This window comes from Oenanthe melanoleuca, chromosome 2 (genome assembly GCF_029582105.1).
Source record: "Oenanthe melanoleuca isolate GR-GAL-2019-014 chromosome 2, OMel1.0, whole genome shotgun sequence".
In the NCBI taxonomy this organism is placed as follows: Eukaryota; Metazoa; Chordata; class Aves; order Passeriformes; family Muscicapidae; genus Oenanthe; species Oenanthe melanoleuca.
Window position 1 is genome coordinate 64,552,222 of NC_079335.1, and position 22,008 is coordinate 64,574,229.

Consider the following 22,008-nt stretch of genomic DNA (forward strand, 5'->3'; position numbering starts at 1 on the left):
GTCTGATCATTTAATAGTTCTGTTGTGATATAATGTGCTCTGTGTTATTTGAGGGTCAAGGTAATATACAGCTTAGCATCATGTTGCTGTCACGTCTGTGGTCATGTGCTGGTTTTGCATGCTGTGACCTGGACTTGGGAATTTGTTTGTTAATTGTACCCATTTGTTTCACATGCAGTGACAGGTACAGTATCTGAAGGGTCATGCATGTTGTCTTATTTGGGGTATTTGCCTGAGGTGATAGAGATGAAGTTCAGGTTCCTGTGTAGTCAAGGTTTTCCTGCAGAGGGATATTCAAACAGCTGCCTTGTCTTTGTTGTCTGGACTAGAAAGAAAAGAGGCACCTAATCAAAATTAGGTTTTGTAATTTTTTTGATTGTGATACATGCTGCCAAACTTCCCCAGTTCACTGGAGAGCTGTTAATTTGAAGGAGCTTTAGATATCCTCCCTTCTTTTCTCTAACTGGTAGAGAGTGATTAACTGACTGGTCTTCATTGTTCAGTGTCTGACCATTGGTGCTTTGTGTGACCTTGGGCTTTATCCATGTTTTGCTGCTGTTGCCAGCAAAACAGTGGAAGATACCAAATACAGTGAAATACATACTGAGTGGAGCTCAGAAAACCAAATTAACTTATAAAAATGTAAGGATTACTGAGTGGAGTGAATTAATAGAAGTCATCAAAGCATCTCATGCAGGGATGAGAGCAATCAAATTTGTCTACTTGGTCAGCCTGGAGGAGGTACTGTGATATACACAAGAACCAGCTGAGCTCTAATGGTCACTTAGTCATCAATACTTAGACTGCCAGTAACAGCAGGGCAATTATGAAGCAGACTGATTTCAGGAAATCATTTTGCAGGAAAAATAATGTACATTTACTAATGCAGATTGCCTAGAGGGAAAGGTATCCTTTTGTGCTCTGCACTCCTAAAACCCTGTGGTTTATGCACATTTCTATTAATTTTTCAATTAGATCCTACAGTTAATTGACTACAACATATTACTTGTTGTCCTTAAAATAATTATAACATGAGGAGAAGAAAATCTTTATCTTTTTTTTACCACTCTATTGTGACTTTTAGTATTCTTTTAACTTGTATGTAAACAAGATTCAATCCCTCCTTCTTTTGTGTTTGCAAATTTATTTTTTAAAAATGCAGCATAATATATGAAGAATTATATTATCACATGAAGAGCATCCTTGATAGGTATATCAGAATAAGTTTTGTCAGTGTAGTAGGCTGTTTCTCCTCCTGCACTCCCTCCTTGTGTTTTTAGCTTTTCTGGAACTGGAAGTCAAAGCCTGAGGTTTAATCTGTTCTCTTGCAGCTTACAATTGGTGTGATTTCTGACATGTGCATGAATGCAGAGCTTTTCTTGTTTAGCTACAGAAAGCTCAGTCTTGGGACCCTGAATGAATGTAGCAGCTGCTACACTGCACTGGCAGTGCCTTCTCAGCCAGGAGAGAAAGCCAGTGTGCACAAACTTCAGTTTGACCTAGAGGAGTAGGACCAAAGAAATAAGAGCTTTACACACAACATGGAGCTATTCCTAAACTTAGACTAAGATTTGTAATGCAAGGTGGGTGGGCTGGGACTAAGTCATGATCACATCTAAAGAGGTATCAGAGAGCAGTAATTTACAGCTGGCTGTGTACTGTCAAATTATAGGTTATCTCATGCTGTATCAAGTGAATAATTTTCTAGAGCTTCATCTGCCATCTATTGGTGGAAAAGAGAAAGTAGAAAACTATTTGCCTATTTAAAGCTTGAGATATAACATTTAAAAAGTATAAATTACCAGTATGATAGCTTAAAAACAAAAAATAAATGCTTTCAGTGTAATACAAGGTATTTTTATTTAGGATGGGTTGGAAACAAGTATGTCTATTTTAGTAATAGCTTTACTAGGGTATGCAATCCTGTTCATTCAAAGTGATCTCAGTCTGAAAGTGTACAGAATTTGATGCATTAGCATCTACTATTTTGGAAATAAAGTGAAGGTAACCAGGTCAAAAGTGAGTCAGCTCAGGGGGAAACTGGGAGAAGTTTTTGTATCTTGATGGAGGTGATAAAACATCCCTGCAAACTCCCAGTAGATAGGGGATAGTGAGCAAGAGGTAGTTAAGAGAGAAAAATAAGTAATGTCTTTTCATTCCACTCCCTTTAATGTTTGTTGTATGGATAAAGAGGATTTAATTTAGTTTTTAGTTGCTAATTTTTATGACAGTTTTGTAAGGTTGTAATAAACCAAATAACAAAGTGGGAAGTGAGCTTAGTACTTCTTGACTTCATTTTGAATAACTTTTCACTTTCTGTGCAAAGCAATTTTTCAGTGGAAGGCAGGCAAGCATATCAAACTCCAATACCCCCATAACCAGTCCTTTTGAATTCTAAACAAGAGTGACTATAATGTAATTCAAGACTGATATTTGATAAGAACATTAGCATGTATCTACTATCTAACTGGCTGAAAGTATAGATCAAGTATCTCTGCATGCCCCTGAGATCTTTAAAACAGCTCAGTCAGAGTAAAATTTATAAATGCTTTACTTATGGTGAACTAAATACTGAAGAAAAATCAGGACTCTTGAAGACTGGGTGATATATTTCAGAATTAGAAGCTTTCTACTTTTACTTCTTCACCACAAAAACAACAAGAAGTTTCTTATACTAAGAGAAATTGGATGCAATAACTATGCAATGGATTCAAAGGGGAATATCCAAAATGCTATTTCCCAAGCTGCCTTCTCAATTGATAGTATTTGCACACTCAAACTTACATGCCATGGCCAATTATGAGCAAAAGAATTTGCAAAAAGTTTGTCTGTTACACATAGAAATAAGAAGTAAAAGCAGTAAGCAGGATGTCAAATGGATATTCATTCCCAGTTTCAAGTTCATGCCCTTTAACTCCATATTAAACTAAGAAAAAGAAAGAAAACAGCAATTGCTAAAGCAAACAACTTCAATACAAAAAACTTACAGCAACAGGCAATAAATCTAGTTCCATGTGAACTCAAGGAATACTCTAAATGTACTCATACTGCAGAGCGCCATTCTTTTCTGCTGCAAGAAAAGGGCACCAGCTGGATGGGAACACGTTGCACAGGGGTGCACAGTAAAGCTCAGCCTAAGTGACACATTAGACTGGGGCTTTGCAGGAAGTGCTGGGGGGCCCAGGCAGTGTAAGGCTCCTGGGAGCACACAGCTTGCATCAAGCAATTGCAGGTTACCTGAGCATCATTTAGGTTATAAAAGGCATGTCAGTAATTAGGGATGGGGCTTAGAACATTTTAGAAGAATCATAGTCTTTGGGCAACCAGATAAATGGGTGAATACATAAAGCATTTTTATATATAGGACTTGTGACTAATATGTAGCTCTACAAAGTACAGGGCTTTATTGGTGGATGCCAGTTTCATAAGCAGTCTGTTGGATTAGTAACAGGCAGGATAGCTGAGTATCAGGCTCAGAGACAGCCCCTTGAATCTTAATTTAAAATTCACTAAAATGCCTAAAACTCTTTGACTGCTACTTAGCTTTTTAGGGATTTGTTCCTATTCATCCATTATAGAAGCAGTCAGTGAAGAAACAAGAGTGAATTCTAAAAGAATAAGTGTAAGCTTCTACATTTGCTTTTTATTTTTCCTCTGCTTTAGGTGATTTAAATTCATTGGCTCAGTATATTTTCCCCTTTATCTGTGTGCTGAGCAGAACAACTTGGTGCCCTCTGTAGATATATGACAGATGATTCAACACTTCTCTATTTCTTTAACTAATTGAAAGCAAATTCTCCAAAAATAAAAAGATCCACAAAGTGAAATCCATTGCTGACTTTGCACCTGTGGACCCTGTGATAAATTGGGTATGATGTGTATATGAGCAAGAAAAGCTTCCAAAAACTGGGAAAGGTATTAAGCAGAAAAAAGTTCAGACATGTATCATCTAATTCAGTGCTTTAAAATAATCAATGGTTCACTGACTAACATTTTATAAAACTTGAGATAAGGGTAAGGTGTAATGTCAGAAGGTAATTTGGATCAAGAGGGCAGAAGCTTTTCCCTGGAGAGGTGATAAATTCTGCCATGTACAATTATTTTTTGTTGCCTTTTGTGATTTTTAAGATGCTGTCCTAACCATGCTCAGGCATTCCATGCACCTGCTTCATGGTTGCAGAAGTTACAAAATGTGCAAATGCCTATCAGTAAATCTGGTTTCTGGCAGGTCATGCAAGCAGAGCTGGTCCTGGTGCTTTAGACTTTGGCTGATTTCCATAGCAGGCCTGAGCAGATGGGATCTCATTTGAGGAGATATTTACACCAGACAGCTGGAGGATCCTCCAACCTGTGTGCCTGCAGAGAGATAGAATCAGAAAAGCTCTGTATGAGCATATCATGACTGTGAGATTGTTGCACAGGGATGTTTGTGTGCCTGCACAATGGGTGGCTCCGTGGCCATTCCCAGACTTGCCTATGGAGCTGGGGACTGGGGTTGTGGTGTCACAGCTGCTCGTGCAGCTCCTTCTGGGTGCAGGATGGTTTAATCTGTCCCAGCTTCCTTAGGGGGCTGAACACTAACCCTACAAACAAAATTACTTAGCTGTGGGTCAGATCATCTATGAAACCCTGTGGTTTCACAGATGGCCCTCCTGAGGACTGTAGGAGTGATAAAGTGCATTTGCAAGCAGTGTAGTTTCTGGAGTAGTGTTCCAAAAGGAAGTACAGTGGCTGTTGAAATCACTTTAAAGTAAGATCAGTTTATGGGAGGGGGTAAAGGATGTGCATGACTGCAGCAATGATGATTTGAGGCCAAGTCCCAGGGAATCTGGTCCATGATGATGGAGAGCATCTGCCAAACATCACAGACAGGGCAGTGCAGGACTGTGTCTGTGTCTCTGTGTGTGTGTGTGTGTCTGTGTCTGTGTCTGTGTCTGTGTGCTTCTCCCTTTGTGCAATCAGCTCACTAATCACTTTTAGTCCAGAGCTTTTCTCAGTACCTCTGAATTGATACAGATTGCCACCACTTCAGCATTGTTTAGGAAGGTCAGAAAACTTGAGGGTCATGAACATGAGAGGAGAGGAGAGGAGAGGAGAGGAGAGGAGAGGAGAGGAGAGGAGAGGAGAGGAGAGGAGAGGAGAGGAGAGGAGAGGAGAGGAGAGGAGAGGAGAGGAGAGGAGAGGAGAGGAGAGGAGAGGAGAGGAGAGGAGAGGAGAGGAGAGGAGAGGAGAGGAGAGGAGAGGAGAGGAGAGGAGAGGAGAGGAGAGGAGAGGAGAGGAGAGGAGAGGAGAGGAGAGGAGAGGAGAGGAGAGGAGAGGAGAGGAGAGGAGAGGACTACCTGAAATCTGCTTCTCCTGCCTCCTCAGGAAAAAAAAAAAAAAAAAAATTATTCCGTGGCAGTAGCAGCTTTCTCTTTTGCTTGAAATCAACATCAGAGTAAGTGAAAGGAATCAAGTAAATGCAAGCAAACAGATTTTAAACCAGCTGGCATCTACCTCCTACAGAAAGCATAGAAGGCAAATCTTTAGCAAAGCTTTTATAACCTGTGTATTGTTGTAAATCAGGTCTGATATGTTCAATCATACTTTTGCTCAGCGTCTTTTTTATTTAAGATTATTGCTTTACTTTTCAAGTGAATTTTTTCCATGTTCTGAGCAGCAGTAAGCAGGTGTAACATCTGCCTAAGAAGAATAAAAGTGAACAATACACAGACAGGGCTTTTCAGAGCATAAAGCATCATCTTTTTGTATTGGCTGAGTCTCTTCTTCCACTCTACAATAATCAATGTGACACAAAAATGCTCAGCTTCTGTGCAAAAACTGAAACTCTCAATGAGACAAATACAGCAATGAAGCTATTATCTCACAAATAATTTTGATAAAGGCATATTGATCACCTTTATTTTGGCCTGAGAAGTACATTATTCCTTATGTCTCAGCAGCTGTGAAGTTCCAATTTCTCTTTCTCACTGTGACTAGTGACAATTGCATTTAGACTTCAGTGGGTAACTATTGTGTGTTTGTTTTCATTCCAGCCATCTAATGAATTGATATGTGTGTAATTCTAATTCACATTTTTCCAGTGTGCTAACAAGCATGATACTAACAGGTTGGCTGTTCTGTGGAATTTCAATTGAATGTCTCCAAGCTTCAGCAGAAGATGGGAACATTTACTTTCTGAACTGTTTTTTGACTGGCTGGGTGACTCAACTTGTAAAACCAGCAAAAAGATCAAGTAAACTTTCTTTTTATTTGCCACACAATTGAATACTCAGAACTGATAGGAAATTTTTTTTTCTTCTTTGATTATAGTAAAATCTGGTTGCCTACATTTTCCTTTCAAAAGCCTTTACTTTGGAAAATATCCTGGACTGAATGTCAGAGAGTAGCAAGAAGGATAGATGGAAAGATCAAGCCAATTTGAAATTATATAGTGGTTCATTTCCAAGAAATGTTGGGTTATTAATTTCAATTAACTCATGTTTCCCACCAAAATGTCATTTCTGAATTATGCACTAAAAACTGCACTGACAAAGTGTGATTGAAACCTTTTAAAATTTGTTTTTCAAGTACAGAGAAAATTGAATCCGCACCATTTCTTTTGTAACATATTCAGTTTGAATAAATAGGCATTTTCTGATGAGAATTCCTAAGCAGTAGCAGTCCTTTTTGATGAACCAAAAGTGTTGCCTAAGTGACTGGAGATTTTCTCTTCTGGCCTTTTCTCATTTTTGCTGCTACTCACAGCAGTGGGTAAATTCTCTACTGAAGCATAATATATCTTTAATTTTCTGTAGTCTGTCTACTAGCAAGCAAAATCAAAACAGAAATACAGCCATTGACTTGTGAGATTTACATCCAGACAGATCTTTTGCTATGACTTTATACAGAGCCTAGTACAAGTCTCATAACTTAGAGGAATGGCAATAGTAGAATAACCAGTAAGTCAAACTGATAAAATTGAAGTTTGCATAAACCTCAGCACAGCTGTGGTAATTCCACAGTTCTGTGCCTGTCCCAGGCATTGTATATCATAGAAGAAAATTGTACTGTAATTATGGGAGAAAGAAAACAGGAGTTCCCTAATTCTAGCTTATTAGCTCTCACAGTAACAGGATTGCAAACCAATGAACTCAGTAGGAAGGGTTCTCTTCTGTTCATTATCCCTTACATGACCCTTTGGAAAAAAAAAAAAAAAAAAAAAAATAAAAAAAAAGCTAAAGTGTTTTGAGCTGAGGAAGAAAAATTCTACAGAGGTAGATATTCTATACAACTGTTTAAAACCTGATTAATAGAAAGCAGTTCTTGCATACTGCTCAGAATAATTCCTTGGAACTTGTCCACAAAACCATCCCTGTGGAAGAGCTATGGATTTATGGCTAGCTTTATGGTAAGGCATTCTTCTCATTTTCAGCAAACCAAGACCAAATGCCACTACTCTCCAGGAGATACAGCCAGTGAGGTCAGGAAAGTGAGCCTCTATAAAACTCATTTATCAAGTCAATGTCATTTATTGGTCCTTTGTCAAAATGTTGACTAGAATCTTGCAAGCGCTCCCGTGCTGTGGAATGTCACCTGGCCTCTTCTGGCGGAGTACCAGATATTGCCAGGATGGATTGTGATGGAGGAGCTGTCCCTGCCATCTGGCACAGACACCTAGCCAGGTGCACGTGCTCTGCTGAGCCCTGTTGGCAGTGCTGGAGATGAGAAGCTGTGTGCCAGGCACAGTGGGCTTCTGACCCCCTGAATCTGTGCACGACTTGGCTCTCACTCCATGCTGCATCCAAGCTGAGCAAACTGTCAAAATTCATAACCATGAAGCTCAGGTGCTACATACAGATAGAATCCATGTGTTTGCATTAGTGGCTGAGCTGCCCAGATTTCAGGCAAAGCTTGTTCTCTTCAAAAGTATCTGTGGTCAGGAGAGCCCATGTTTGTGTGTGCCTCTAAAGCAATTTTGCCCTTCAGATTTCTCCTATCTTGCTGCTACTGTAAAAAGGGTTGAAGAAACTGTTCTTTCTCTTTTCTTCTCACCAAGAGCAGGGCTAGTGAGGCAGTGTGGATAAAGGCTTTTCTTCACATCTGTAGCGGGGTTCAAGTTGGGCATATTCCTGCACCAGGAGCAGTTAGTTCCCAAGCTCACAGAGAGCAGACTCAAAAAGCACCAGGCATAGGATTGCAAAAGAAACCCCCAAACCAAACCAAACACCAGAAAACCAGAAAACAATAAACCAAACCAGCTCCAGTCTGGCTTACCTGGGAGCATCCTGTTAGGATGGACAGGAAGTCAGTGACTGGGGACCAGGATCAGCCTGTAACATTTTATTTAAAGTGTGTTTCTTCTCTTGAAGAGGTGCCACTTCTGGGGAGAGGACTGCCATTGTTTGGCCTCTCTCTTATTTCTGTTTTACTTTTCCTGCTCCCTGCAGCATTATAATGTTCTTCAGTTGCCTTCACAGAGATGTCTTTAATAAGGAATCCTCCGAATTTTTGGCTCAATAAACAAAATATGGAGAAGCAGGGCTCTGCTCAAATGACAGATCAGCCTTCTGACATTGAAACTGCTGCCATTGCTGGGCCAAGCAGAAAAGGTCTGTGCTTGTGCTCTTGGTCCAGAGGAGATATTTATTTTGTAATTAAGGATGAACAAGAGTGAGTTATGTGCTAATAGCCCCAATTGATTTGGATTATCCTGTGGCTGGGACTAATCTCTTTAGCCATGGGACATTCCTGAGTACAGTGTCTCAGACTGGGAGACTGGCTTTTAGGAAAACAGACACAGAAGCATCTGGTGTGTTTCATGGCACTGAATCGGCAAAGTATTACAATTCAGGTGTTTAAATCTGTGTATGCCTAATGAGCTCTTGTGTTTGAGCACAACTAGATTTTACTTGCAGTCAAGACAGAATCTTTGTGTTTATTTAATACTTGATGACTGACAATATGAATGATTCATAGTCAAGAGTGTGAAGTTATGAATAAATAGGTTTTTATTTGTTACATTTATCACAAAAGATTTGTTAAATATGGGATTGGATTTGTTCATGCACAAATCTTAAACCAAACAACACGCTGCTCCTTGTAGACTTTCAGCTTCTACTCCAGCTGGTCTTGTTGAAAGGATCAGTTTTGTATCTACTACATTTAAAGAAGCAATGCTCTGCTCATGTTGGAAAAGGTGACATATTATGATAGGAAATTTTTATTGTGTTACAGAAGCTTAATTCAGAGTAGACTTCTAGAGTAGTAAGACTGCTGCAGCACAGCACAGAAGTCAGCACTCTTATGTGTACTTGAGATCATAATTTGTGAGAGGTCACTAAAATTTGTAGGCATGTGCATAGATTAGGGCTGTGGTAGTCCCTGGGACTGATCACATGCTGAAGTTGAAAATACACTCAAGTGTCCTTCTGTATAGATATATAAATAGTGCACCAGTTTGTAATTTTAACACTCTCTCTGCAGCTCCACTGACTTTAATCTATCTGTGCTATTCTTTTCCTTTATAATAATGAACTGTACAAACTCCTGGGGATTTTGTCAAAGCTCAATAGCCCAGAAAAATAGGACAGAAAATTAGTGCAAAGTATTTCTTACTATCCTGACATTCAAGGAGACTGTGATGGGTTGAGTTTCTGGATGTTTAAGGACTTTCAGCCAGCTTTTGCTCTTACACAAGTAGAGACTGATTACAGTAAAGAGACAAACTGTTTGTTTGTGTTGGACTGTGGTCAAGCAGTACACTGTTTGTGCCAATCTATCACAACTTTTCAAGAGAGGCATGTAGAGTTTAGATCCAGAGCATTCTAAAACAGGGAAGGTGTGTTATGTGGTTAATAAGCAGCCTTTATGGAAATGTTCTTGGGTTCAAAGTCTCTGTGTTGATAAGTCTTGGTGCACTTACAGTTATTGGGTGATGAGCCATCAGTGTCTACACTTAGAAATAATCAGATGTGGTGAGAGGGTGACTTTTTCCATCTGGTACAAACTACAGTCTGCTTGCTGGCAGTGAAATGGGGAAGGACATGGCTTATCTAGGGCACTCTCAATTGGCAGGAATCACAATACTCATTTCCTCCTCTTCGTGTCATCCATCTTTAGTGACTTTCTTCTGTGAAAACAGCCTCCATCTGCAGAGATGCCATTTGATTTTCTTGGCTGTGCACGTGGTGTAGGCACCTGCCACTGGATCACCGTTGATTTCATTGGTAAAAGCCAAGGGACAGAAAAGGTAACTTTGCATTAGCTGTCCCAGAAATGCAACTAATGCAGCAACTGTTGGAGAGCAACCATATACAGTGGGTACCTACTGCTTTCTGTTTGCTTCATTCTGTGTTTTAAACAAAGACCTGCAATCTTTTTAAACAAGCGCTGCAATCTTTAGTCTGCATTTCAGCCAACACACCAAGGCTGTGACATCATTTTGCCTTGCCACATTTTCCTCAGGGGATGGTGACTGGGCTGACAGCCCATTCTGTGGTTATGTTCTGCCTAAGCTTGCTCACCTTCACAGCACCAGCGAAAGAGTACTGAAAATCCTGGAGACTGTGAGAGCTTGGACACTGTCTTGTTTTGTCACATCTGAATTGTTCTTATTCTGCATTCTTCTGAAGAATGTCTTCTCAAAAATATTCACAAGGCAAGTCATGTTGTAAAAATGATGCAGGACATGCATTTTCTTCCAATGTGCTGTAGAGATGCTGGACTGATTTAATAACACTATTACCATCATCCCTCATGCTCTTCCAGTGCCTCTGAAATCCCTTTGCTAGCAACCCATAATTACAATCCTTAGAGTGAAAACTTAGAGTACTTGATCCCTAAAGGTAGCATAAAAAAGAAACTAGAACCAATAAAATTTGTAGGGCTGTCCTTGCAAATTGCTACAGAAGCTGACATGAAGATTCAGGATGATATCCAGGGCATCTTAACTACTGTGGTTTAGGTAGACCTGCTTGTAAATAGTGTGCAGTTTATACTGCAACCACAAACTACTGTGCATGAACTACCTGTGAAATGCAGCAAATCCAAGCTTTAGCAGAGACTGAACCTTCTACTTGTGAACTCCCTTGACATCCATTCGGGAGACAGAACCACTGGAGCACAGTCAAGGAGCCACATGGCCACCTCCTGACAATGCCTCTGTGTTAGGAAGGATTGCACAAAGTCCCTCTCAGAGGGAGGAAGTTACCTGATGGAGAGGAAAGTACCAGCAGCTGGTGAGACATCAAGAAAGCAGTGTATGCTGCCAGGTCCAGGACAGGTGGACTCAGCCTGCAGCAAGCTCCAGAGAAGGGCTGGTGCACATCAGCCAGCAGAGGAACAACAAGTTCACTGTTTGAGGGGGCCCCAAGAGAGCTTGTCCCATCAAAGACACTGTGGGATGAACATGAAGCTTTCCAAGTGGAGCTTTTTCAGTTTGCCAGAAGGAATTGAGTGGTACCTGTGAGGAAGGGGACTCTGTACTGCAGTACAGCAGTTCTTTGGAATCTCACATCAAATCAAATGAGTCAAAGACTTGGATTCACTTATGTTGGTTCTTGGGAATTACTGAATGTTCTTGGAAGTATTTCCTTGAGCTCCAGACTCCCCTAGTTTTTTTCAAGATGAGTAAGGGAGACCCAAATACCAGATGGAACCATGAGGGAGATTTTCCAGTGTTGTCTCCTCAGGGAGAATGACAGGGCAGGGAGGTTCTGAACACATAGCTTCTCCCTCCCTGGCTTAGTGGCTTGTGCAGAAACCCATCCTCTTAAGAAGCTTCTCATTTGGTGCCTCAGGGTGTTTTCAATAGCACATTTCTGCAGAAGTGCCCTCTTCAATGTGTGAACAAACTCTGTCTGCTGACACCAACACCTGGATGTCAATTCAAAAACTAGAAGGAATCCTGCATCCCATGAAAAGAAGGTGGCATGTGTGGGATTTGCACCAAATATGGTTCATCAGGGCATTCAGTTCACACAGCTTTTTCCCAGACTAATTAGTCACTAGTATTGCTGATTTATTTTTCTGTCCTGTTGCAAGTTTTCTGCACTGTTTTGGTCTGATTTTCTCCCTGTGCATCCTGGCAGTGGTTATGCCTACCTGTCATGCTGGTTATGTTGCCCCACAAGAAGGACATGAACTGGGGTTGATACAATCCAAATGTTTGATCATTTGAGCCTGGAACTGCTCCCACTCAAAAGAATTTGTTTGTCCATGATATTGCATGGTGAAAAATACCAGAAACTCTTTGGGTTTACGTTTTCTGGATCAGTATTCATTTCAGCCACTGAAATGGTATGACAGCAGTCAAGGAGCTTTACTGAAAAATTGCAGAGTTTAGAATCTTCACTCTGGTTTTGGAAACCAGGCCTGATGGTTAACTGGTATTTTTAAAGTCATGTCATAGGACTGGGAAATGCAAGTGCAATATCCTCTAGACATTTCAGCTGATGTCCTTTTCTAATTTGATGAGTAGAAACAAGTCTCTGGGCTGTATAGATGTGATGGTATTCAACTTGTATATTTTGAAATAAAGCATGACAGAACACTCCTCTGGCTCTGTGTATCCTGAGGGCCTTATTTATGACACTGCTTCAGGCAGAGGCAGCTCTGCCTCTTCTTGCTGCAATGGATGGGAATCCAGTGAAGTGTTTGGCCTAAAGTCTATCTTCCATCTGGTAAAAAACCCACTGAGATCACACATCTTCACCATAATGCTTCAAAAGCCTCCAGTCAAGGTGCAGGGGATGGCAGTGAAGCAAAGTGTCAACATCAGAAAATGTTACTGGACTGTTGTGGAAGGATAATGTGCCAGGGCAGTGAACATACTATTCCAAAGACAAGAGAACATATCCAAATTAAGCCCACTTCTCCCAAAAGTAGTATTTTTTTTGCCAGAGTAAGGACATTTGTAATATTCCCTTCTGATAGAAATACCAAAATAGCTGAATTTGTATCAATTAACTCGACAAAAGTACTCTTTCTTTATCTCCTTCCACTTCCATTTGTTTTTATGAGAAAGTCACTTTTTTTTTTTTTCCTCCTGACTCATCTAAAAAGTGTTTCAGGAATGTGCAATTGTTTTTACTGAGTTCTGAAATTTTCATGCAGAAGAACTCTTTGCACAAATGCAAAGAAAAGGGAAAGATTCTTGTTCTTTTGTCCTTTTTCTTCCTTCAGTCTTCTTAATTTCCTTTGCTACATAAATATCAAGGAAAATAAGTGCTGTTAAATCTTTCTGGTTGTGGCAAAGATAGCCCCAAATATGTTACTCCAATGGGCAGCAATAATGCAAAAAGAATCTTTGAGTAGTAGCAGAATATTATCCACAGAGGAATACATTTTTGCTTTTTTCCCCACAAAAATCAGTGACTGTTATATGTGTCTGGTTTTCTGATTTTTCACCTTGAAGATTACTCAGCCATTGGACTTCTCCTGAGACTATGCTGATCCTTTCTTTATTATTCTTTTTTCTTTTTTTTTTTCCTCCTGCTCTCTCTTTTTGTTTTCTTTTAAAATTTTTATGAGAGTCAACTGCTCTTTTAAGCTTAGTAATTCTCAACTTGCCAAGCTAAATATTTCAGACAAGGAGCTACTTGTCCAAAGTTGTTCTGCTCTGGTAATGCACCCTGACCTTTCAAGCAAGGGGCATTTCAGGTTATGAAACAAGCCCTCAGCATGTGAGATGCTGCTGGAATGCCAGCCCTCTTCACTCCCCTTTCATGCCATGCCCCTGCAACCTGGCAATTCTCATGGGCCTGCCTTAAAGGTTGTTTTCTGGCTGTCACTTTGGCTGCAAGACTGTTGGCACTCCTGCAGAGAGAGCAAGTGTGCTTGAAATCAAGTTTTGTACTTAAAAGCCTGTCTGTGCTGTTAAGGAGAGCACAGCTCTAACCTCTTGTTGCTCATTTCTGCATGTTTCTGTAGCCCCTGTGACACCAGTCAGTCCTTTTTGCTCCTGTGGAAGAGCCTGACTGTACCAGAAAATACCCATCTGAGCAATGTGGATGAGATCTGCCACAACAGGAATTGTGCCCAGCTGTAGATTTTGAAGATGTTACTTGTTTGGTTTCATACCAAAGCAGACAGCAAACCTCTCTCTGGTCTACAGGCAATCCACACACTGACAGCTACTGTGTTTTATTTCTCTCAGCAGCTGGGCTTCAGCTTCTTGAGATCAACTTGCCCATGGAACTGCCCACCTCCTCTTCCCTCTTCCTTTTCCCTTTGTGTGTGCCATCCCAGGTAAAGCCTGGAAGCTGCTGAGGGTCTCCAGATGCTGGAGGAACTGCAGCTTTGAAGTAGATGGTAGAGTTGTCTTTGCCTTTCTTCTGTTCTCAGTTCCCAGGTGGCATCTTTCAACTGATGCTGCCACGACAGGGAGAAGAAAGCACCCTGGAAAATCTAAAATCTGCTTCTTGTGAGTTAGGAGATATTTAAAGTATGGTATGTCTTCCTCCCAGGGCAGGGAGAGAGGCTCTGTGGGGAAGGCATAACATTCAGGTTCTGGTCAGGGCGTTGTTTTGCTTTCTGAGCTACTCTGAGATTTTTGACTTCACTCAATAAACCCAACTCCAGTGCAAGGGTAAGGAAGAGACTTACCCATGACATTGCTCTCCATTGTGTGGTGGGGTGGGAATCACAGGCTTTTCTTCCCCTTCTACTGCTGGCCATGGTGAACATGCAGGACAGTTAGGTCAAAGTAGGTGAAGTATATTCCTGGCTGAAGAGACTTTTCAAATTTCCAAATCAAGTTTCACATAAGCCAGTTTTTAAAGTGATGCTTTCCACTTTGCTGTCTTCCTGTCCTGCATATCCTCTGCCTGAACAATATTCTTGAATGTATATTTTTTTCTGCTATTGTATGGATTAGGATGCTGTACCAACTTCCTACTCAGAAGAACCAAGCCATTAATAATTAAGAGTTCTTGCTAATGCTGAAGAGGCAACAACAGAGTTGTTTCTCTGCCTTGCCTGTGGAATCTGATGGCAGTAATTTAATCAAGGTCTGAGCCAAACCAATAAACTCTGTTGTGTCTTTTGAGTAACAGTGGTCTGTTCTCAGAGGCAAAAAATATGGGGGGAAGAAAGAGTAAACACTAAAGGCTAAGCAGGATGGTTTCTGTTTGTCACTCTTAAATTGAACACAGGTATGGGTTTTTTCCCCTCTGTTCCCTAATTTCTCTTTCCACGTTGATTAAAAGGCAGAAATTAAGGAGTTTATAATACAGACAGCCTTTCTTTTGTCAACATTGTCCTATTCTCAAGATTAAAAAAGCACAGCTCCCTGAGAGAGGGACTCACAGTGATAACTAAACCAGATTAACCATTTCTTGCCCTGTTTAGATTGAAGAGCTGGTTTTGCAAGAGGGTATTCTGCATGGCTGTGGGTCACAGCATGTGATCAGGCTGGCTCCTGTAATGTGCCTCTGCTCCCAAATCTCAGTGGACTCTCCAGTATTCTGCATAATTTTCATTTCTTGCATTCAGTAACTGTGCTTCATTTCCTTAATGAGACTAACCAGCAAAATTGGAGAGATTTTAGCTGTGGGATATCAAACTCATACCACACACGAGCAACCAGCTTCCCATCCTTTTGTCTCAAAAATCTCAAAGATTTTATTTGTAACTGGGTACACTTGTACTTTGTACTGTAACATCATATTGTAAACCCTTCATAACCTGAGAATGTCAGCCTGGGCTCAGGGGTATTTGCTGTCTCTCAAAAGAGTGAGGCATGCTACAGCTGTCCAGATTTGGCTCTGGGTATAATGTAACATAACAAACTTGTGAGAGCTGTTGTGTCACTCTAATGAATTAGGTTCAGTCAGCAACACAGCAGACATACATACATTTTGCTAACAGACATGAATGCAGGACTGTAAAAGGACTGTGAAACTTCCTTTAATAAGTTTGCATAGAAAATTGTGATTTGCAGTAATTTCTCCTTTGCAGAGTTGTTAGCTCGTTTACGCCTGTGTAATTGATTTACAAACACCTTTACTCTGTTAAAAAGTTATTTGCATGCTTGACAGTATCTTTGCTATCCATGCTCCTCGTGTATAAGAAGCCTGATAATTAATGCTAAGCTTAATTCCACATGTTTGCAGAAGCAAGCCCACAGATAGCTGTTAATTTCCCTTGGTACCCTGATAAACCAATATGGTTCTGCTATTTTATTTGTAAAATAAACACTGTACATTTACTTAATTATATTTGATGTCATAATTCCAGGTTTTTCTTTGGCCTACAGGGGCTCAGAGCCCTCAAGGTAGCTTTCCTCATTATTAAACAACAGTTGTATAGCTGTAGTTAGTAAATGATGATTGAAGACATGCATAACAAACAAATGCACAGCAGTTTCTGTAATAAAGAGAAAAACACAGTGAAAAATGTAATTTTCCAAAGGGAAAGCATGAAGTGAAGTTCAAAACTCAAATGTTTATTTGCTATTTTTTTGTCTCTGAATGAATGAATAATAATGTATGCATTCTAAAAAGGAAAATAGTCAGAAACAGCATTCACAGTGAAGTGGGACAGAGATTGTTGCTGCTTTTAATATGTTTTTAATTTCAGCTATTATTATTAATGTTTGAAACTACTTTAAGGGCAGAAGTGGCTTCCAGCAGGGTCTGGTCACACCAGTGACTGTATCCTCATGGACCAAGCTCCCTCAGCAGATGGATATGTTGGTCTCTCTCCTCTTTGTCTCTTTGCACTTTTCAAAAAACCTCCAAGGGTCATCCTTTATCCACAGCCCTCCACTCAGCACAGGGCCTTCTAGCTGCCTGAAACAAACACTAGTCCCCATGGTTTTTTTAATATATGATTTTCTTTTGATCCCACCTTGTGTGATTGTTTGTCTTCGGTAGCAGCTGTGTAAGTGAAAATTTGGAAGTCTAAAATATTTAAAGCACAAGTTATTTAGCCAAAGTTCCTGCCCAGCAAAATATGCTCCTGCACTTCATATTGCACATCTTAAAATGTAGTGCTGGCTGAAAGAATCATATAATAATTCTGGTGACAGAATTGGAAGATATATTGTATGCAACCAGCTCTGTATTTGCTCAACATATTTAATTACATGGTAAAATTAATTTCTCAAGTTTTCATATTATGCTTTGACTATTCATCATCAGGTTTCTGTATGCATTTTTTGAAGGGTCTTTTTTGGGTCTGGTCCAAGCACTGCTGAATTGCTCTGATTTGTTGGATATGTCACTATAGTTGCAATGCTTTGCTGCTTTTTCTTTTTTCTTTTGCATTTTTATGCTCTGAAAGTAACATCTTTTTCTTTATCTTTTTTAAAGATAAAGACATTCCCTGCTGATACATCTAATCCTTTTTTCGATCCCTTTACAACAGTACCACAGTTTTCTGTAAGTAGAACATGCAACTAAAAAACTGTGTTTTAACACAATTCCAACTGATTTTTTTAAGTGTCAGAAATCTATGCACTAAGCAGTCCTCAAAAAAGAAAAATCCAAGTAGAAGTTAAGAGTATGAAGCAGTTAAATATTCCCATTATACAAAACATTGCTTGCATTCAGACATTGCTGCTTACTAGACAGAGGACTAAAATTAAAGGTCAAGGTTCATCACTAATGAAGTTGGTCCCAAAATGTTGCTCATTTTAGGACTGTGGAGGACACTTGTGAAGCTCCATAACATCTTTGCAGGGAGCAGTAAGGGAATGGGAAGGCTTAGTCCTCTGTCTAGCCAGTGCATGGCCTCCTGCCTGAAACCACCTGCTGTGCCATCACAAAATGATTTTCATTGAATTTACAGCAGAACTTTAAAGAATTATAGTTAGTGTGTCAATGACTACAATGGTATCCTTGTATAAACTCTCATGTTTACCTGAGGACTTGAATCCAATATTGAACTTCATTCTTGTTAAATTTTCCCAGAAGATGTGACTTAGGGATTTTGGTGAGATAAACTACATGCAAACAGAGAACAATTATCTGACAATTTAAAAAGTAAGTATTATTGAAATCTTGATTTGGTGGCAGAGACATTATGTAATAAGTATGACAAAAAAGTATGACAAAATTAACTACTCTTTAAGAAACACTCTGCTTACAAACACCATGTGAAATGACTTACAATTTTAAAGTTTCATTTGCAAGATAGAGCATTTCAGACTTTGACTTTAAATTTTACTGGTTGCAGCAATCTATATCTGGCATATAATCCAAGATAAGTAACTTCATTCACTGTTGGGTCATGTGAAGATTCTGTCTGTATTTAATGATTTAAAGAAAGAGGCTTTTCTTTCACAATAAACCTGATCATGGGCTTTATGTAAATGAGTTTTTTCTCCAAACAGGTACTTTAAAGCCAGAGTTAGTTAGCCTCCCCAAGCTGTGTAAATGCCACAGTTGAGCTCTAATTAAATTCATTTGAAAGTGCACAGGAATGTCACAGCAATGTTTCCTCATGTCAGCCAAGTCCAGACCATACAGTTGTAATAAAATCTAACCCAAAGTTACAGTGCATGTGTCTTTCACCGTTCTCCTTTATCTAAGCAAAATTATGTGCCCCCCAAAATAGCTTTCCCACTGAGTAGTATTGATTGTCAGACGATATTTTTCTGCCTCTGACAGTTAGGATTAAAGCAAAATTTAAGAGGGCTATCTAACATACATTTTCATAATTGGGGGGTCAGAACTCTAGCATACAAACAGAAGGTATACTGATATATACTTACCCACAGAAATTTCCACACTGTAGAAAACGATTATTTCACAGCAAATTCGAATGTGGAATTTTTGATATGTTCTGTCAGAAGAAAAGAAGCAAAGCAAAATTCAAACTAATCTTTCTGAAATCCCATCTTCTCCCCATAGATTTCATTTCCCTGGGCAGGGTGGAGAGCAAAATTGAGATCACAAATATTTATAATACCATTGCAATAAAAATCCATCGCATGATCCTATGCATTTGTTTTAGTGAGTTACAAACAAATATCTGTGGTGAACAAGCAGCTACCTATGGGACTGCACAGAGATGGGAAAACAATTAGGAGCACTGGGTGGCTTTGTTCCTGTGTTTCATGGCCTGTGTCCCAGCCCAAAGGGAGGGGTCTCTCCACAGCAGCATTTCAGACCATCCTGATGCCCTGCTGAGGGCTTGGGGAGAGCTGCACACAGGCAGGAGCTGCAAGGGAAGGGTAGCTAGGACTTGCAGGCAGATCTAACTCTGAATGGTCTCCAGTCACACACAGACCCAGGTTAATGGTAATGTTTGTTAATTGTTTCTTTCTTTGTAGTTGTTTCCTTTCCCTGCTTGCCCCACCCCCTTTTTTCTTTTCTTTTTTTTTTTTTTTTTTTTTTTTCTTGGAATAAAACATTGCAACGTTATTAAGCAGGAAAAGGATTATAAATAGTGACATTTAGAAGGCTTTACCTTTCATGTACAGCTTCACTTTTGGTGGTCTATATGCAGTTGTGTTGATTTTATCAGATGAAAAATTAGATGACTTGGTTACCTGGAATGTTTAAATACAAGCTACAAGCCAGGAACCGTCTGAATTTCAGAGATTTCCACAGAAAAATGGCAGGCACAATGGCCATTTTCTCAGGCAGGTGTAAGTCATGTAGATTTAAATTAATGAAATTATGTCAGTTTAGACTAGTTAAATACTTGGCTTAAGTGTGCTGTGCAATCAGAAATATATACAAAAAGATGCTCTGGATATCTACTGCAAAATAACCATCCAGAGCAAACACACTATGGGAGTCAAGGCAATTTCTCAGCAAGTGTGGTTTATCATCACTCTGCTGATTTCAGTGAGGCTGAGAGAATTTATATGAGCTTCAGAGCGATGTCTTCTGCTCCTGCCATAGAATAAGCTCTGGTAGTCCTTGGAGCACAGGGATCCCATATGAGGAACATCAAATTTCATACCCCTGCAGTTTCTAAGGTTGAGTCTTCAAAGTTGAATGACAGGGAATTTTGAACAGATTCTATTAGCCATTATTCACACACAGGAGAGTTTCTTTAGTTGATTTCACGTTTTCTCATTTCACTAATTTTGTGGAATTAATGGAATTTGCTTCAGAGGTTATTTTTGATCATTAGAGATGTTTTAGATATATTAAAAAGCAAGACAATAAGGAAGCAGACCTAACACAGCCAGTCTTTCAGTCTTTCCTGGGCTCAAATAGTTTTCCCACTGTTTAAACTAAGTTTGTGAATCACTTGCAGAGGCTTGCAGAATTTGAGAAATAATTAGAAAAAAAAAAAAAAAAAAAAGAAAAAGGTTGTTCTTCAAATAGCTGCTTTCTTATGATGGTGGCTTTTCTTCCTCCCTGCCCTGGACTCTGAACCAGGTTCAGAAGAAATAGTCATCAAGGAAGAAAGGTAGCTGATGCCATTAGGAGTGTGTTTTAATGATCCTGACACACTGACAACTGTGGTTGCTCTGTATTCTTCCCAGGTCAGGGTCAGACATACACCACAGGAACCAGCTGTTGTGGTTTGGCTTGAGAAATAGCCCATGACAAAAAGCAGGACAGAGCTGTTTGATTTTTAGAAATCCTCCTCCTCTGGTTGTAAAAATAGCCCAGTCTTGGCTAAAATATTGTTGCATTGAAATACCTCACTGAAAAGACAGGAGATAGTTGCTTGCTGTTTGTCTTAAATCTGCACTTCCAGTATTGCTTTAACATTGCCCTTCACTGGATACTGCAAGAATATCTCTCTTGAGGCATGTTCCAGTTAGCAAAAGTGGGAAAGGATGGAGATTTTGAGACCTGGACTCCTAAAAGCCCAGACTCCCAGCTGTTAACAAAACAGGGTAGTTAGAGGACCCACCAGCAAATTTTATAGGATTCCTGAAGAATATTCCAGAAATCTCATGTTATCAAGGTTCTGCATAATTTTTAGGGAAAATGCAATAATGATAAATGTCATTCTCCAAACTGATCATGTTTTTTACCTGAATGCTGCCTGTCCCATATGTTGCTGTGCCATCTCACTCAGCACATGCTGCAATCAGGCTGGTCCCTCAGGCATCAAAAAACATGACTGTGCAGCCTCTGCAGAGGCTGCCCTGAGAGGTTATAGCCACAGCCTCCCATTTGCTCTCACTCTTAGTTGCTGTTACTGCGTGCTTGGCAATGAATTGGATGGTGAAGGATGGCGAGAGCAGTAGACGCTAATCTACAATTTTTCTGTGTGTGTGTATACTTTTTTTTTTTTTTTTTTTTTTTAGGCAGAATTTCCAGAGAGCAAATTACAATGCTGTGGGGTGCAGTCATCTCCTAAGATTACTCTGGTGTCTCCATCACCTGTCCTGAGGTCTCTGGCAGACACTATACCCACTCCAACAGTCCAGACAGTATATACGTCGCATAAGCCCATTTCGCTGGCAGACAGGTACTGTGCAGCTCTTTCACAGAAATACTGCAATGTTTTCTGCATTAAAGCAATCAGCTTGATTTCCCTTTTTCTGTCATAATTGCCATAAAGTGTCATTTTCTCTTATACTGAAAGATTACTGCTTGACTGCTTCAGAATAGGTGGGTTATATAAAGAAATATCTGTAACTCATACTCGCATGCTCTGAGATTAAGAAAAGCTTACCTTAATTAACTGCTGCAGCCAGCAGTGTGCCATTTCTGTGTCCACTGGCCCAAAGGGTTGGGCAGGTTTTCCTCAGGCAAAGTCATTTTGTCTGAAGCACAAAAGTTTTGTTTTAATAATTGCTGTTACAATTTGTTTTTTGAAATTAGATGTCCATGAGGCAAAGCTTACTTCGAGAAATGTCTGTTCTTCTAAATGAAAAACAGGCATTGGTTTTCTTTCTTGTTCCTTTTTCTCTTTTTTCTTTTTTCTATTTTAGTAATGTCAAGCTATAGTGGTCTTGTAATTTCTCAGAGAAGCAACAAGCTATACCACCTTTCCACAGACAGAATCTTTTCAGTTTTCTATTCTTTTATCCTACTGGCTTTGCTGCTGGCTTCTTATCCTATAATTTAATCAAAGCTGAACTTCCCAAGCTGATATTTTACTAAA

At 39.8% G+C, this 22,008-nt stretch overlaps 1 protein-coding gene across 1 annotated transcript in view; it reads left to right on the plus strand.

The window, feature by feature from the left end:
* LOC130248791 (band 4.1-like protein 4B) overlaps positions 1–22,008 on the plus strand; it is a gene marked incomplete at its 5' end in the record, with an annotated part of 72,767 nt that overhangs the window by 44,997 nt on the left and 5,762 nt on the right. The window contains 2 exons of the mRNA XM_056482809.1: positions 17,295–17,363; positions 21,206–21,369. Of these exons, the coding sequence (XP_056338784.1) occupies positions 17,295–17,363; positions 21,206–21,369 (233 nt within the window). The remainder of the gene's footprint in view (positions 1–17,294; positions 17,364–21,205; positions 21,370–22,008) is intronic.